The sequence below is a fragment of the Panthera uncia genome, assembly GCF_023721935.1.
Source record: "Panthera uncia isolate 11264 chromosome A1 unlocalized genomic scaffold, Puncia_PCG_1.0 HiC_scaffold_16, whole genome shotgun sequence".
Taxonomy (NCBI): Eukaryota; Metazoa; Chordata; class Mammalia; order Carnivora; family Felidae; genus Panthera; species Panthera uncia.
In genome coordinates, this window is record NW_026057576.1 from 18,763,587 (window position 1) to 18,780,282 (window position 16,696).

The window sequence follows — 16,696 nt, forward strand, 5'->3', positions numbered from 1 at the left end:
GACCTGAGCCGAAGTTGGGCATTCCACTTGCTGAGCCACCCAGGCACCCCTATTTATTTTGAGAGAGAAAGGGAGTGTGAGCTGTGGAGGGGCAGAGAGAGAGAGAGAGAGAGAGAGAGACTCCCAAGCAGGCTCCATGCTGTCAGCACAGAGCCTGATGTGGGTTTGACCTCATGAACTGTAGGATCACAACCTGAGCTGAAATCAAGAGTTTGACACTAATGAAATCAGCCAGTCAGAAAAAGACAGAAATTGTGTTTTCACTCATATGTGGAATTTGAGAAACTTAACAGAAGACCATGGGGGAAGGGAAGGAAAAATAAGTTACAAACAGAGAGGGAGGCAAACCATAAGAGACTCTTAAATACAGAGAACAAACTGAGGGTTGATGGCGGTGGGGGGGGCAGGCAGAGAGCGGAAAATGGGTGATGGGCACTGAGGAGGGCACTTGTTGGGATGAGCACTGGGTGTTGTATGGAAGTGATGAATCACGGGAATCTACTCCCGAAGCCAAGACTACACTGTATACACTGTATGTTAGCTAACATGACAAAAAATTGAAAAAAAAAAAAAAAAAAAGAGCTGGACGCTTAGCCAACTGAGTTACCCAGGCGTCCCTCTCCAGGAGATTTTAAAAAGCACCTACCACTTGGCTGTGCCCTAGAGGAGAGTATCTGGCAGGATGAATGGCCCAGCCAATCCTCCTGCAGCAGACTCTGTTAACGTTTAAATTGGCAGCTCTTTCTGCCCACTGGACCTGTCCTCCCCATGCTTTAATAAAACTAGCTTTTTGCACCAAAAAAAAAAAAAAAAAAAGAAAAGAAAAGAAAAGAAAAAAAGAAAAAAAAAAGGTTCAGGTGTATTCTCATAGGGGATGAAACAGCCAACAGAACACACAACATCTATCTCCCAGGTAGGGAGAGGAGGTGCAGAGAGGCTCACCCTGGCTCTCATCCGTCCAAGACCAAGGCGAGGAGAGACGAGGTGTGCCCGGACAGGCAGGGTGAGCAAGCCCGGCCCTCAGCCTGGCTGGGTGCGGGCAGCGGGGCCTCTCAGAGGAGGGGGCTGCAGGCCTGCCGTGTGGAACCTCTTTCTAGCATTCATTTCCTTTGCTCAGGAGTCATTTATGACAATCTGTCCGTGGCAGGCCGATGGGGCAGATAGCTTTTGGCAGAAGGCCTTTCTCCTTCTCGCAAATGAAATCACACGGCGAGCCACTGGCAGTGAATACAAAGGAAGTGTCTGAGGCCACTGGATGGAGGGGAACAGCTGTTGGAGCCCGAGTCCTCAGGAGACTTCAGAATCCACAGACTCACAAGGCAGGACCCTCCAAAAATAAACTGGGATGTGGACAATGAAGAATGCTGTCTGGGATGGAAGTCAAAACCCGGAATTACCAATGCTGATGCAGAAACGAAGTAACAAGCAAACATGCACCGAGAGCCCTCCGGTCCACACACGCGTTTTATTTCTCCACAGAACCCTCTGACCCTAGGAAGCGGGCTGGCCAGCGGTCTCCCCTCTACAAGAAACCAAGGCCGAAATTGCCACGGTGGCTTGCCCACAGTCCCATCGCTGGTGGGGGCCCAAATCCAGGCTCCCGGCGCCCACCCTGGTGCCCGGTCCGTGGTGCGAGGCTGCGCCTGCGGGCTTGGGTGCTGAGCGGGGCGCTGCCAGGGTGCGTCCAGCACTGGGTGGAACTGGTCAAGCAGAAACCCCCAGGAGTGGCCCAGAAAAGAGCCCAGGGCCCTGGCACCGGGAACCCTTACTTGTTCTCACCTCACGTTGAAAAACAATACAGATGGGCACGAGGACAGGCAAACGATAATTCCACCATTCAAAGATAAGCATTTTAAACACTTTAGTGCACCAAAGTATCATCCTTGCAGCTATTTCCCGTTTTGATACCTTTCCTCACAAAAATGGGACTCCGCTGTTCCTGCCCTGTTGTAACTTCTCATTCTGTGTACTGTGAATGTTGTTCTGTGTCAGGCACACTTCAACGGCATTTTTCTCATGTTGTTAAAAATGTGTGTGTATGTATGTTTTATGATTACAGAAATAATCATAGAATTATATGCTTGTTGTAAACTATTCTAATTCAAATAGTGCAGAAATGGGTAGCAAAGGAAGCCAACGTTTTACTTCATCCCACCCTTGGGACATAAGCAGTATTACTAAATTTCGTATTTCCTATTCGTCCTTTTCGACGCACAGACCAGACGTGACAGACTTACGTGCACATAGAAACTCTCTGCACACGGTGGGCTCGTAGACTGTTGTACACTTTGCGTCTCCCCTTCCTGTAACGTGGGCTCCTCCTCCTCCCCGGACGTGGGGCTCTCAGGCATCTTGGCTCCAGTCCGGGGGCAGAGGAAGGTCTCACGGGACCCGAGAAGGAAGCAGTAGCAGCTGGGAGCCAGTTACAGCATTTGGATTGAAAACCCTCTGAGGGGAGGGAGACGGCAGCCCAGGCGGCCACCCCTCCTCAGGGCCGCTGGCAGGAGGGGCCCCGTGGCACCAGTTGGCTCCCTGCCACCCTCACCGAGCGCTCTGTGCCTCCCCAGGTGTGTGTATTTTCACGAGGGCCCTGATCCCTGCCTTGGAAGAAGAACAAGACTCCAGAGCGGTGAGTTGACCTCTCGGGATGTTTTGTGGGTTTGGCGTTCCTGACGGGAAGCCGGTGGGCCTACATTTGGTCCACACCCACGGGGAGAGCCAGCTTGTCTGGTGGGCCCACGGGCCTTCTCTTTGGTCACCTGAAATCAAGCAGTGTTGTGCCAGCCTGGACGGCAGCCAGGTGTGTCTGGAGAGGCGCTGACTGAAGGCTGGGAGGGACCCAGGTCAAGAGGAGGGTCAGTCTGGTGCTTCTTCCCGAGGACACACGTGCTTAAGGAGCTCCTGGCGTGTGGACTAGGATTCCCAAATGTTCATCCGGGCAGTAGAGGCTTCCTGGGAACCCGCTCCGAAGAGCACCTTCGCGTCCCCTACTCCTGCCTCCTGCCACGGCCAGGTGGCTGCCTGCCGCCCACACACAGCCTACGAATTCCCTGCAAAAAGGGAGGCAGAACTATGCAACTAGAAACGTTAAAGACCCCAGTCCTCCCCGGAGGCTTTTCCTCACGATCATCCGGGAGTGGGCAGAGCGTCAGGAAAGGGAGGCCTCTGAAGAGCAGGGCAGCTGTGGGAGGCATTCAGGTCAAGGGTGAGGGGGTGCATTTCCTGGAGAGCATGCTGCTCCGATGAGAGACGACAGGTTCGTGGAGCCGGTTCTCTCCTAATAGGTTAAAATGACCCGCTCAGAGAAATCAGGGAGAAGGCAGTATACCCAGGCTGCATATACCACTCTGCAGTAGTGGGCAGAATAATGACCACCTCCCACCCCCCGAGGTCCGTGTCCTAATTCCTGGGGCCTGTCACTATGTCACCTTTACACGGGGGAAGGGGACCTTGCACAAGTGACTAAATGAAGGACATTGGGATGGGGGGAGTGTCCTGGGTTATCCAGGTGGGCCCAGCATAAGCACGAGGGTCAACAGAAGGAAGGCAGGAGAATGCGAGTTGGAGAAGGAGACGGTCTCCTTCCGGGAGAAGAAGAGGTCACTGGGGCAGGGCAGCCATGAGCAAGGAATGCAGGCGGCCCCTGGAAGCCGGGGAAGGCGAGGCACTGGTCTCCCCTAACACTTGCAGAGCGAGCACGGCTCTGTGACACCTCGATTTCAGACCTCCGGCCTCCACAACTGTAAGAGAACGCGTCTGTGTGGCCTTAAGCCACTAAGTTTGTGGCCCCTTGTTACCACCACCACTGAGAAAATTAATATGCTCCTTGGCAGAGAAGAGGAATGGGAAGGTATTGTCCATTTTTGCTTATAAACTTCTCTTGTACGTATTGCAGACGACAGTCTCCTCGGGAGGAATGCTGGTTCAGACACTGAATCCCAACGACCTAAGTGAGAAAGGACGGCACTTAATGGAACTATGGTCTGTGCACAAAACAAAGTAAGTGACGTGGTTTCCTTAAGACTGCATTTTATGGAGTATTGCTCGGTGAGCAAAAAGAATGAAATCTTGCCATTTGCAACAACGTGGATGGAACTAGAGGGTATTATGCTAAGCAAAATGAGTCAGAGAAGGACAAATATGACTTCACTCATATGTGGAATTGACTTTAACTTCCATGCAGAGCAGCTGCAGGATTGACTCTCCCCAGGAATGACCTAAAACCAGAGTAAAGAGGACTAGGGAGTTGCTTTAAGAGGGGCACATTGGGACTAGAAAGGGAGAAGCCTTGTCCTCAGAGGCAGTGCTTTGGTCTCCAGTTTGCCTTGGGCATGGCTGAGGGGGGCAGTGCTGGAGTCGGGGGGACCACTCGGGGGCCCCTCCTCCACGAGCTGTCCTGACTCCAGCAGCCTGGTGACAGAGGGGGCTGGTAAACGCTGGCCTTCCTGTGTCAGAGAGGCATGAACCGGGGCCGAGGGAAGTCAATGGGAGACCGATGGGGACCTGGGGACAGGCCCAGGCCACCGCACCCCCACCCAGGTTTCTAGAAATGGCGAGTGTGCAAAGGTAAGTAATAATCACTAAGGAGACAACTGGAATTATCTGGAAGCATGTTGGAACAGAAGGCGAGCACAGCTGTCTTCAGGATCTGCCCTTCCCAACTTGATGAGGAGCTCTCGGGAAAGACCTCCTAAAACAAGGGAACTAAACCCAGCAGCAGACGCCCCCACACACCCGAGGTGCCAATGGCCGCTCCCAGTGCCACCTGGGTACGATGCGTGTGTCCTCATGGCCCCCAGGGGATGGGCACCGCTGTCACCCCGTTTACAGGGGGGAACCAAGCACAGAGGCTGCCGGCCTTGCCAGGCCCGGCCACGGCGTCTGGAAGCACGCTCTCGAACACCGCTGCCCCCTCTCCGAGAGCCGGTTTGTTAGAAGCCTAATTTGGATACGCATCCTTGGAGTCCGTCCTAAGAAATAAAGATCTGGGAAACCAGGCTGCTCGTCGCAGCACTAGTGAGAGAGGGAGGTGATAAATTATGGAACACCTGTACAAGGAATCTGTTCAAACCTGAAAACCCTGCCGTAGATAAATGTCTGTGGGAGACAACTGTCTGCACTGTATCATTCAATGAAGAGATCCGGTTCCAAAACTGTGCATTCCTTGTGATCCGATTCTTCCTATACCCGCGCGGCCGTAGAAGGAGACGTGTGGTGGTGCTGGGGAGCGTGCCGCAGAACCCTGGCTCGGAGACCTGGCCCAGATTAGCCCTCTGATGCACAGACCCGAGGAGGCTCTGAATATCCTGTGACGAATGCCCAGGGGACGTTCTCAGGGAAGCACACGCCCCAGGAGCGACTCAGGCCAGGAGTGCTGGCAGAGCGGCTTCTCGGTTCTTCTCCCTTCCTGAGGGAGACGTGCTTGGCTCTGCCTGACCGAGGTGAGCGCCATCAGGCCGCGGAGGGCCCCCTGCCCCTTGGTGCCCTGGGCGCATCATCCGGACACCTCCACCGTCAGCCTGTGTGCTTACAAAATCTCCGCCAGCAAGCCCACCGCCCGGATCTGTGCGCCTGGCCCACAGGTCACAGAGCGACGACCAGGCCTCTTGGGTTCAGGCAGCCCGGCTGTGGCCCTGGAGACCCGAGGGAGGGCTGGACGGGGGGACTGAGCACATGGACGCCTGTCCTCCATGAGCACTGCAACAGAAGGCGCCAGATTCCTTCTTGCTCATCGGTATTTCCTCATTTTCCCATAACAAACAAGTAAGTACTGCTTCTGTAAAAAAGAAGAAAAAAGCTTATTTTTAATTTAAAAAATGAGAGCCCTACATGACACGATCCTTTCTAGCTCTGACATCCTCTGATCTCATTACAGCTCTTGAAGGTTCACTCTGGTTTTTCTTTCCTTGGCTTCCCAGGAGAACGCTTTTGTTTCCCAGTGTGCTCACTGTAGAGACACCGTGTTCCCGGAGGCCCGTGGGCAAACGGGCCGCCGCCTGCAGCCGGCCGTGGGGCCCCGGGGAGGTGACGCTGGGTGAGGAACCTGTGTGTAGCCAAGGGCCAGGGTGGGGAGGGAGGACGCTGCCGAGCAGCTTGGCTCTTACCGTGTTCCTCCCTGAAAAGGAGAAAACACTTCAGCAATTCAAGAAGCCACCAGCCAGGATACTCTGAGAGGCCAGACTCATTCGAGCAAGATAGCCGACCCGGGAGGCGGGAGTCTGAGCGTTCGAGCGGCCTCGGCCTCAGCGCGGCCCTCACGCCGTTGGAAGGAGACCCGGGTCTAGCATGCAGAGGGAAGGGGGGCTGTGCGGGGGATTTCTCTCCCAGGGGATGGGCTGGGACGGGTGCCCATGTCCCAGGGCCCGGAGGGCACAGGACCCAACACGCAGGCTCTGGTGGGCAGCACTTTCCACCCAGGCCGAGGGGCGACCCCTCAGGGCCTAACAAGAAGGTCTGGAAGCCGAGCAGCTTGGCTGAGTGCTGTTTTGAAGGGGAAAGAGAGCAGTTCCCGATCACAGTCCTTTGTGTTACTGGCGGTACTGGTATTAAAAGGAGGCCAGCCATCCACAGTCTCTTCACTTGAGAATGCCGTCGTAATCTCCTCGTGTCTCTGTCCCTTCCTTCTCGCGGCCGTACACCGGGCTCCAGGATGGCATGCTGTGGCTGCCCCGCCCCTGCGACCCCGCACACCTCAGCACAGGGTCTGGGAGGGCGGCCCACGCACTCACTCTCTAACCACAGGCTGGGGCCTCTCCACGTGGAGCCTCCCCTCCATGAAACTCAGGGTAGGGTGGGACTGTCCTCTTTCCCCATGAGTGTCCCCAGGCTTCACCGGTGAGACGGGTCCCTGGCCTGTCGGGGTGAGTTTTGTAAAGTGCCCCACCAGATTTTACACCCCCCGTTTTTTTCCCCATCTTTCTGAACTCAGGGGGTCCCTGGAAGACAGAAGTCCTCAGGTTGTGATCAGGGTCATCAAAGTCCTAGGCAAGGCCACACCCTCCCTAGGTAAAGGTGATCCCAACCGGGGAGGTGGAAGTTCACCTGGGAAGCTGACCGAACCCCGGGGAACGGGATCCATCCATAGCAGCAACGCGAAGCACGTTGGCCGTGACTCGGCTTTTCTATTTCTGGAGGCGGTTATCTGTTGGGGTTTTGTTCTCTAGCTGGGCAGAGTCCCAAGGGACAAGCTCCGGGAGAGGAGGAGCTGGGAGGAGGTGGCCAGGAACGACCTCCGGGGGGAAGCCGCGTCTTCTCTCTGGCTCTCTCTCCATCACGGATACCACTCTTGCTTGAGCCGTTGTGAGGCTCTCGGTGACCCTGTGGCCGTGAGGATGGCTGCACTTCTCCCCTGGCTACCGCCTGCCCGGTTCCCGAACACCTCACACTCCTGCCGTGGGCAGGCCCCACCCAGCCGCACCCCTGCCCCAAGACCCTCCCTCAGCCCCCAATGTCTGTGTCAGGCAAACTCCCCTTGACTCCTTGTTCTCCCCTGCTGGGTCTCCCTGCTGTATGTAGCATGTCAGGACACTCCTCCGTGTGGACCCCTGAGGGCTGGGGCGGCACTTGTGGGCCCCCGGCAGGAGTCGGTGACATGACCCATCTGGGGCCCTTGCAGCCACAGGCAGAGGCCAGTCACGAAGCTGCCGTTCTCACAGCTTGGTTTCTCCCTCACTTTTAGCTCAGGAATCGGTTCCCACATACTTGCCCTCTTGCCAGACCATCCTCCTCATCGACTGAAGGGGGGAAACTAATAGAAATCCTGAAGAGCTGGCTCAGAGATCTAAGGAAGCCAGACCAGAGTCAACTCAGGGCCAGGGAAGGCAGGCACCAAGGGCCGGTGGGCCTTCCACAGGTTATTCCCCCCCTGTGCAAATTTCTCCTTGATTTGAAAATTTGGTTTTCTTAAAAATGCTGTGTTTAAGATCACCCCGCATTCTTGGTTTGAGGGAAGCAGGGTGGGAAGAGGGAGACGTGCTAATGGGCTGTGCACCTCCGTACCCCAGGAGAGGGCTCCACACTGCCTCCATCGTGTGCAGCCCCTTTGTGGCCCTAGGCTCAAAGCATGATTATGGGATAGCACATATTTACATGAACAAATTACATGAGGCCAGTTTACATTTGCTTAAGATTAGGAGTGGCTTCAGTAATGCACGTGGCAGAGAGCCCGGGTGGTTTAGTTGGTTAGTGTCCGACTTTGGATCAGGTCACGATCTTATGGTTTGTAGGTTCAAGCCCCACGTCGGGCTCTGTGCTGACAGCTCGGAGCCTGGAGCTTGCTTTGGACTCTGTGCCCCCTCTCTGCCCCTCCCCTGCTTGCACACTCTCTCTCTCTCAAAAATAAACATTAAAAAAATATTACCTGGCATTCTAGTGCTAGTTTGAAAAACTTCTATGTTACCCCATTTTACCTCCTAATGACTGCAAAGTTGTAACAACATCAATAAACACATATAGAAATATCTACGTACGTTCTTGGTGTTCAAGGCAAAATAACCCTCACTCATCATTCATAGAGGAGGAAAACCCAAGTGGACGTTTCCTCAGAGGTGCTCAGATCCAGGCTATCAGCCAAGGCACCCCAGGAAGGGGTTTTCTGGGTGCGCCTGCCCGGAAGGTCAGCGAGTATCGGCTCCATTTGCATCCGTCCTTTTCCAAAGAAAACAGGGTGGGCGGAGTGGATGGTACTTCTGGAGTGCAGGGTGTGGGTGGGTTGTCACAAAGGGGCCAGGAGGGAGAGGGGCCACCAGTCACAGGGCCTTGGTGTGAAGGGCAGTCCAGCGACCCCACCCACTGTTCAGTGCCACGCAAGCCATTGTTTTCTTCCCACCTCTCTTCCGATCCATAAAATTGGCTTCCTGAGTTTTTAGCCCTGAAGTCCTTTCTCCTCAGTTGGAAAGTTTCAATACAGTTAAAGCAGACTTACGTGAAAGATAAAAGAAAAAGGACTACGCGGCCACAGCCCATTTGCTGTGCAGGGCCTGGGGTAAACGGTGGCTCACCTTGGTTTCCAGACTGTGGCTCTCCCCAGGTCTAGACAGCCAGGTGCAGGAGTGGCCCAGAGACTTCCCTTCCCTCCCACGGTTAGCACCAAAGGGGGGCTGTTAGGATGCATGTGGCCACGCGTTTCAGCTTGACGACAACAATGAGGGACCACAGATGCGGGAAGGTTTCCACAGAGATTTATTTTAAACCGTGGAGGCAACTTTGCATTGAGAGTCTCTTACACTGGTAATGGCTACAGGCATGTTTCAGTCAGAGGGAACACAGTGGGAAAGTGAGCAGAGTTGAAAAACATTCACAACATCCAGCAGCATTTGAACAGAGAACGGGATACAGACATTTTGACATGGTAAGAAATTCTTGCTCCGTCTCACCGGATCAGTCAGGAAGTCAAGGTCGAGCCTGTCCGGTCTGGTTGGTGGACTCTACCGGCAGACAGCATGGCCATGCCGGAGGGTTCTGCTGGAACCACACGCGAGAGATCGGTTCCAGCCTCGGGCTCATTACCTTCTCAGCCTGACCCCCTGGGGAATCTCATTTCAGAAAGAAAGAAAAAGACACCCGAAAAGTGACGTGCCTGCTGCGGCCAGGTGCGGAGGTGGCCGCAGACTGACGGCATGCACGATGGCAGAGTCCATTTCCCTGGTTATGAAGAGTGGGAGGCAGGCACGAACGTGGAGCTAGCACCTTCCCTGTTGTCCAGTTAGTAACAGTTTTTGTCCTTTTCATATAAAGATTTTCTTTTGCAAAGTGACAGTACGTGAAAAAAAGTCATTAAAAAAGCAAGGCAAATGGCGTCAAACACAAATATATCAAGAGTACCATGGTTACCAGTGACACAAGTGTTTGGTCTATACTTCATACGGGTGGATGCTACTGACCTAAGGCTGCCATCCACCTGGATGGGAAAAAGAAAAGTGGAGACAAATGAAATACTTTTTTCAAACCATTTTCCCTTTTTGTAGTATAGTTCGCCCTCTTCTGATTCCCAGAGAACCGAGGGAGAAAGGTATCAAGGTCAGATTCTAAATCTAATGTCAAAACTAACTTGCGGTTCCCTGACACCGTCTCTCCCAAGAAAGTCAGATACGCTTCTTAAGTCACAAAGGTGGACAGTTTGAGGTATCTATTTTTAATGAGATGGTACCATGATCAAGTTCCACCTTCTTTATCTTCTTCAGACCTCTAGATGGAAACACGCAGCAAGCAGTTTATGTGATGTGACAGAAGACAAAGACATTCCTATGTCAGCCACTAGTCACACAGTAAACAACATAAATGGAATCACAGGATCGCAGGACTGGAAGGGGTCTTAAGGACGATCATCAAATTCGATCCCTACTCCAGGCTTCAGCCTCCCTCCCACTTTGCCGACAAGGGGCTGTCTACTGGCTGTGCAAACATTTCCTGGCACGGGGAACACAGGGAGGAATCCCACTCCAGTACTGGGCAGATCTAATTTCTGAAGACTGCTTTTGGGTGTTAGGCCTAAATAGGTTTCTCAGTGGAAGGGATAATGTTCACGGGCAAAATTACAAACTAAAAACCCCAAGGGTTGGTATGTATGTAATTCTTGGTTGTAAACTTGAGCAGAAGTTGAAAAATGAACACGGGTGCCCTGAATGAAGTTACGGACACACGATACCTGGCTAGCGCAAGACAAAGGCGAACGGATGCAATGGCAAGAACTAGAAAGTGCCGAGCCCCATGGCAGAATGTCGGGGTGCCCTGGCTGGGCGGGGCCGGGTCTCTGAGGTGGGGGCTGCCCGAGCCCTTTTCACAGTCTCGGAATTGAGGAAAATGTTCCCTTCCACGTGGCGAGTGCCACCAGGAGGAGGATTTATCACATTTGCCACACTGTACTGAGATGACCCATTACTTGCGAGAACGATTTAAGGCCGACAGGGAAATTGAGGGCAGCTGCCTGCTTGCGCACCGACGGGCTTGGCCACAGTTGTCTAGCACAGTCTCCTCCTGCCCCAGGCAAGCTCTTTCCTTTCTCAAAGGGGAGCAGCCGAGACTGGCCCACCTGCGCGATAAGGGAACTAGCAGGCAAGTTCTCCCAGGCCGAGTCCATGCATGCAGCGGTCTCCAGCTCCACCTCACGGCCTCCGGGACGGGGCTGTGCCTCCAGAAACTTCAAAAATTAATTACCAAGGGCCATTTTAACATAACAATCCCAGGTATTTCTAAAGGAAAAACAAACAAACTTTGATACTAGCCTCAGCTGCAGGAAAACTTGACTCTCAAACTCTGAGTGAACCCCTCCTGGCGAACTGTGTGCGGCCTCCCTCCCTGGCACGGGCCCGCCCGTAATGACAAGAGCTCGGGCCCCAGGACTGCCGCTTGAGCGCGCGATTATTCTCCGGCGACTCCAAACCACTTGTGGCCTCTGCGTACCAGGCTGATGCCAGATCGTAGGCATTTGTTTCTGTCTCTGCAGCCTACAGGTCACTTCCCGACTCCACTAACCCCACCTCCATCTTTAACCGGCTCAGAAACCCTTTCTGCTGGGGGAGGGGCACCCTGCGCAGAACTCCCCGGGGGGACCTCAAGCATGCTCCTTTCACTGAATGAACTACATGGGACTGAAATGACCCATCTGCTCCCCGTGTGGCCTCTGCCCAGGCCAGGAAGTGGACCCCAGCACCCCAGGGCCTAGTTCAAAGCCCTCGTATGTGGTGGACACTCAACAGATGGCTCAAGTGGGCTACGATCTCTAGGAGCACCTAGAGAACTCTGTGCTTCCCAGTCAACTTGCTAGATACCCACTTTCAGTTAAAATTTACTATTATTTTATTTATTTTTATTTAAAAAAATTTTTTAATGTTTATTTTTGAGAGAGACACAGAGCGCAAGCAGGGAAGGGGCAGAGAGAGAGACACAGAATCCGAAGCAGGCTCCAGGCTCTGAGCTGTCAGCACAGAGCCTGACTTGCGGCTCGAACCCATGAGCCGTGAGATCATGACCTGAGCCGAGGTCGGATGCATAACCGACTGAGCCACGCAGGCGCCCCAAAATTTACCATTATTTTAAAGGAGAGAAAAAGAAGACTGTTTGGGCAAAGTGCTTTTACTTTAAAATATATATCTTAGTGAAGGAGATCGCTTACATACAATTAAACAATGAAAAGGCCAAAGCAAAGGAATCTCATTTAATGAATATTTGTGGCCAGTAACTTTGGTACACAGTTTAGAGCTATCCCTTTACTTAAAAGTCAAAATCCAGGCTTTAAAAATTGATTTTTAAGCAAAAATAAATTATGCTTTTTAAAAATGAATCTGGGGCACCTGGGTGGCTCAGTCGGTTGGGCTCAGGTCATGATGTCGTGGTTCATGAGTTCGAGGCCCATGTCCGGCTGTGTGCTGACTGACAGCTCAGAGCCTGGAGCCTGCTTCGGATTCTGTGTGTCTGTCTCTCTGTCCCTCTCCCACTTGCACTCTGTCTCTTTCTCTCAAAGATAAATAAACATTAAAAAAAAAAAAAAAAAAGAATCCCAAACCATGAAAAGGTGATCACGTTCCCTAAGACTGACTGACTCAAGGCTAGCCTTCAGACAAAAGGGAAGATGAATTTTCAACACCCTCGGATTTCCACTTGGATTTGGCTGCTGGGGTGGTCCATGGAGAAGAGCGCCAGAATGAGTTTATTCTGATCAAGACCAGCAACAGTTGCCTCATTGAGCAGTACCCACCCACTCGTAAACAAGGCTGGAGCCAAAAGAAGTGTCAGGTTCCCCTATGAGAGCATCAAATCTGGTTCCCAAGAGCTGCTTGGAAGTCACTCCTCCTAGTCATGCCATTACTAGTTAAGGTCCAAAAGCAACTGTTCCTCGAAAACTCTTCTTTTAGGTTCTCTTGTTTACACCTCAGCTGTATCCAACTGCCTGGTGTGACTACATGTTTTCTGCTTGGAACATTCTAGATCTCTGAAGATCCCTTCCAGTTTTGTGATTTTATGATTCCTTGAATAATTCAAACAACCAAATGAGAAACAGGCCGTTGACTGACCGCATATATAAAGACATGCAATTCCAAGTGCTTAATTTAAAACGACTTTTGCTACTGTGGACACAAACACAGGCAGCTAGAGGTTCCAGTAACATCTCTTTGGAGAAACTGAGAGCAGGTGATTGGTTTTATCCTACCAAACGAAGAATAAGTCTGTGCGTGACATGTGTGCAGTTTTGCCAGTTTCAGGTAAGGCATCACTTGCCGGAACTGGTCAAGTAACAGAGCAAAAACATATGTAAAGTGCAATTCCAATAGGGCAAAACAAGAACTATGACAGTTAACCTGGACAGGAGCAGAGCCAAGTGCTGGTGCCAGCCTTCACTCCTAATGGGTGAAGCCTCCAGCCACAAAATGCTTGGAAGACATGCACCACCCGCGTCTCTCTCTCCATGAGTTACAAAAATGGCGGAGGCACTCAATGTAAAACTCAAAGAATTCACAGTATCACAAACACGCACAGCTGGTTTGCTAAGCACTTCTCACCAAATTCAAGCACCCATACAGACGAGGAAAAAGGAAAAGGCGGAGCAGCGGATGCCATGATACATCTGTGGTTTCCGATCGCGACTCTCATCGGTGGGGTGTCGAGTGGTTTCGACCTCTGAGTGGCTCTGAGGGCTGGGGTCCCGCCGTGCTGGGAGGGAGGTGGCTGCAGTGAAGTGCAGGGTCACGGACCAGGGCGACCGCGGTGTACACTCGTGACCCCATAGGGGCAGGCAGCTTCCCCGGTGGGGTGTGAGCTCGTCTAGACCTAGCTCACATCCACGTCAGGCTTGAGGGGCACTGGTCTACCGCTTCCCTAACGCTTCTCCCTCTCCGTATACAGTCCACTCTCCAAAACCCAGGAAGGGAAAACAGATTAATTTCTATTACTCATTTCCAACACATGGTTCTCTATCATGTGCAACTTAGTAAGCGGCTCCAAGTTCTAGTAGTAGACTATAATATAGATATTTGAATATTTGAATTCCCTTTTTAAAGCTCTCTCACAATCATGCAGAAAAGACTCGGATTAGTTATAACAGGCAACTGATGGTAAGCAAGGGTCATGTGGAAGGGGACAATGATGTGACCGGTGGTAACCGCTTCCGTGGGCGTGCGCACGCGCACCCGCAATCTTAGCGTTTGGGCACGTGAGCTCATCCGGTCTGAGGTCTCGGATGATGGCCGCCGTTACTCTGGCTGCACGGGCGTGCGCACTGGTCCTGCGTCCCAGTGCTGCAGCAGCGGACCCTCTCTAGGAAGCCCCCTCCCCGCGTCCTACACGGGCCAGTGTCAGGGGTCTTCAGAGAATGGAAGTTAGGGCAGCCACGTAAGGCTGGTAGCACTTTTCCTGGTTGGAAAGAAAAGCCCGAAGTGAAAGAAAAATCGGGAGCATTTCAAATACTACCACCAAAAAACTGTCAAATCAGGAATGCACAAGCTAATATGGATAGTGAAGGGCAAGTCATTGGCCTGTTTATCGGTGAGGCTTGATTTAACCTGGCGATCTCGAGACTTAGTGATCCCCGGCCGCCCCTGCCAGGGGAGGGTGACGAGGCGGTACATGTAAAGCGCGCACAATGGGGCAGGCTCATCGTGCATGCCTGCTGCTAAGGCAGTCTGGCTTTACAGGTGAAAATAAGATTCCTAAAAGGGACTTCAATGGCCTGAGGTGAGTCACTACACGTAAGAGTATTTCACTTCATCAAGTCTGTCTGGATTCCCTTCAACTGAGAGCTCTTCAGGTTCATTTTCTAAGCTCCCCACCCACTTTTTAAAAAATTTTTAACATTCCCAATCGGAACACAGTATGAGCTGTACGACTCGGTACCTTTTACGTCTCAGATCACACAGGTTTAGTACGAAAGTGTGCACAGTGTTCTGAAATACATTAAGATCAAAATCTTTAAATATCTAGTTTTTAAAGGGGAAGAGAATACAGATGGTGAGTAGAGCAGGATACGATCTCGCAGTAACGAACACATTCAAATTCAGAGGTGCAGCGCGGAGAAACACATCTTACAGATGCTTCCCCCCCCCCCCCCCGCCCCCAAAGTCATGGGTTTTTGTTTCGTTGTGCTGTGTTTGTTTCGAATATTGTGAGCGAGGAAGAGCTATGTGAATAAAGCCAAAACAGAAAAGGCTCAGACAGCTCCAACTGAATTAGAAATGACCCAGGCACTGCGAGTTGAAGCTCTGAGTTACAATCACCCACCTCTGTGGGGACAGTGGTTGGGAGCAGCTTTCTCACAGCCTTTTTGTAACGTAGGAAAGACGGAGACACGGAGGCAGAAGCACAAGGTCAGGTCTACTCAGAACATGAGCGAGTGAGACGTGTCAAAGGGATAACTCTTCACGTGATTCAAGAAGTCGGTTGGAAAACCCACATGAATGGTTTCCCAGCTCTCTCTGTTGAAGAGGATTTCTGTGAAAGCGGAAACGCTGAGAAGAAAGAGCGTAAATATAAACACACTGGCAAAGAGCCGATGAAGCGGAGAGTAGGTAACAGAAGAAAAAGACGCTGACCACAGAATATGTGCCGGAAGTGAAGAAAACGTGGAAACGACTTTATAATGACCAAAAATACCCTGAACAGATGCCTCCGTCATTTCTCCAACACGCAAAGCAACAACCAAAACGAAGTGTTGAAAATGTAAAAATTAAACACCCCACACAGAGTTTTCAGTATGCTCAAAACAATGTAGCACAGCCAGACTGTATAAACCATTTGCTAAAAAAATATCTTCTTTTATATCGTATGAACGCGTTGAAAGGCTCCCTCGCCAGCGTTCACTCACGAGCTCACCCCTGTACGCGTTGCTACCCCGTCAGCTCAGCCCCGCTCTGCAGTTTCTCTCGAACTCTCACACGTCTGCTTGCAGCTCCAGTAATGATGTGGATTAGAACAACCGTTTCTTGAGTAAGTACGATCTTTGTGATGCCTGTAGTGTCATCAAGACACGACTGGGGTCATATCCCACAACTGTGAAAAGGAAAAGAGAACATCTGATGAATTAAAAATTCAATTGTGCGAAGGATAAACAGTCCCCATCGAATGCAAGTGAACGTTTTGACAAGCAGCTAGGAACTATGCTAACGTGCTTTCTAAATCTATTAAGTAGTATTTTGCCATGAAAATGTTTCACGTAAACTTTAAAACCGTGGCTGTGGGGAATTTCAATCCAGCCAGTGGAGAATAAGGCAGATCAGATTCACTTAAGGGGCAAGGGAACAGACGTGTGTTAGGCACCCAATGGGCGCCAGGGGTGTGCTGTGTCCTTTCTGTATCTTCCCTCATTCAGTCTTCTCAAGGTCCTCTAAGATGTCTCATTTTCAAAAATGAAGGAACCAAGGCTCCCAGACTTGACTTCTAACTTGCTCCAAGTCACAGAGGCCTAGTGGCTTCGAAGGGGGTTATTGTAGCCACCGCATCCTGTGGCCGCCTCCAAGAAGGGCCCAGAGTGGGCTGGTGCGCCGGGCGAGCCTGTGCCTGTTTGTCAGGGGTGGCGCAGCTGTGGCCCCTCCTGTCCTGGGCCTCTGCTGTAGTACCAAATCCATGCGGCCCAGCACAGTCCTCAGAGAGGCCCTGGAGGAATGCTTCTGGATTAATTGATCTCACGGGGGAAAGATCTCGTTTATTTCTTGTTGGCTTACCTGAGTCCTTCCTTTCCTTCAATGCTTGGCTCAAACCCCACCACCTT

The 16,696-nt window shown here is 51.9% G+C and overlaps 1 protein-coding gene across 1 annotated transcript in view; it reads right to left on the minus strand.

Annotated features, from left to right (window-relative positions):
- Positions 1-9,157: 9,157 nt before the first annotated feature.
- Positions 9,158-16,696, minus strand: part of WDFY2 (WD repeat and FYVE domain containing 2) — a 181,249-nt gene continuing 173,710 nt past the window's right edge. Inside the window, exon 12 of the mRNA XM_049646875.1 lies at positions 9,158-15,978. Coding sequence (XP_049502832.1) covers positions 15,949-15,978 — 30 coding nt within the window. The 3' untranslated portion in view covers positions 9,158-15,948. The remainder of the gene's footprint in view (positions 15,979-16,696) is intronic.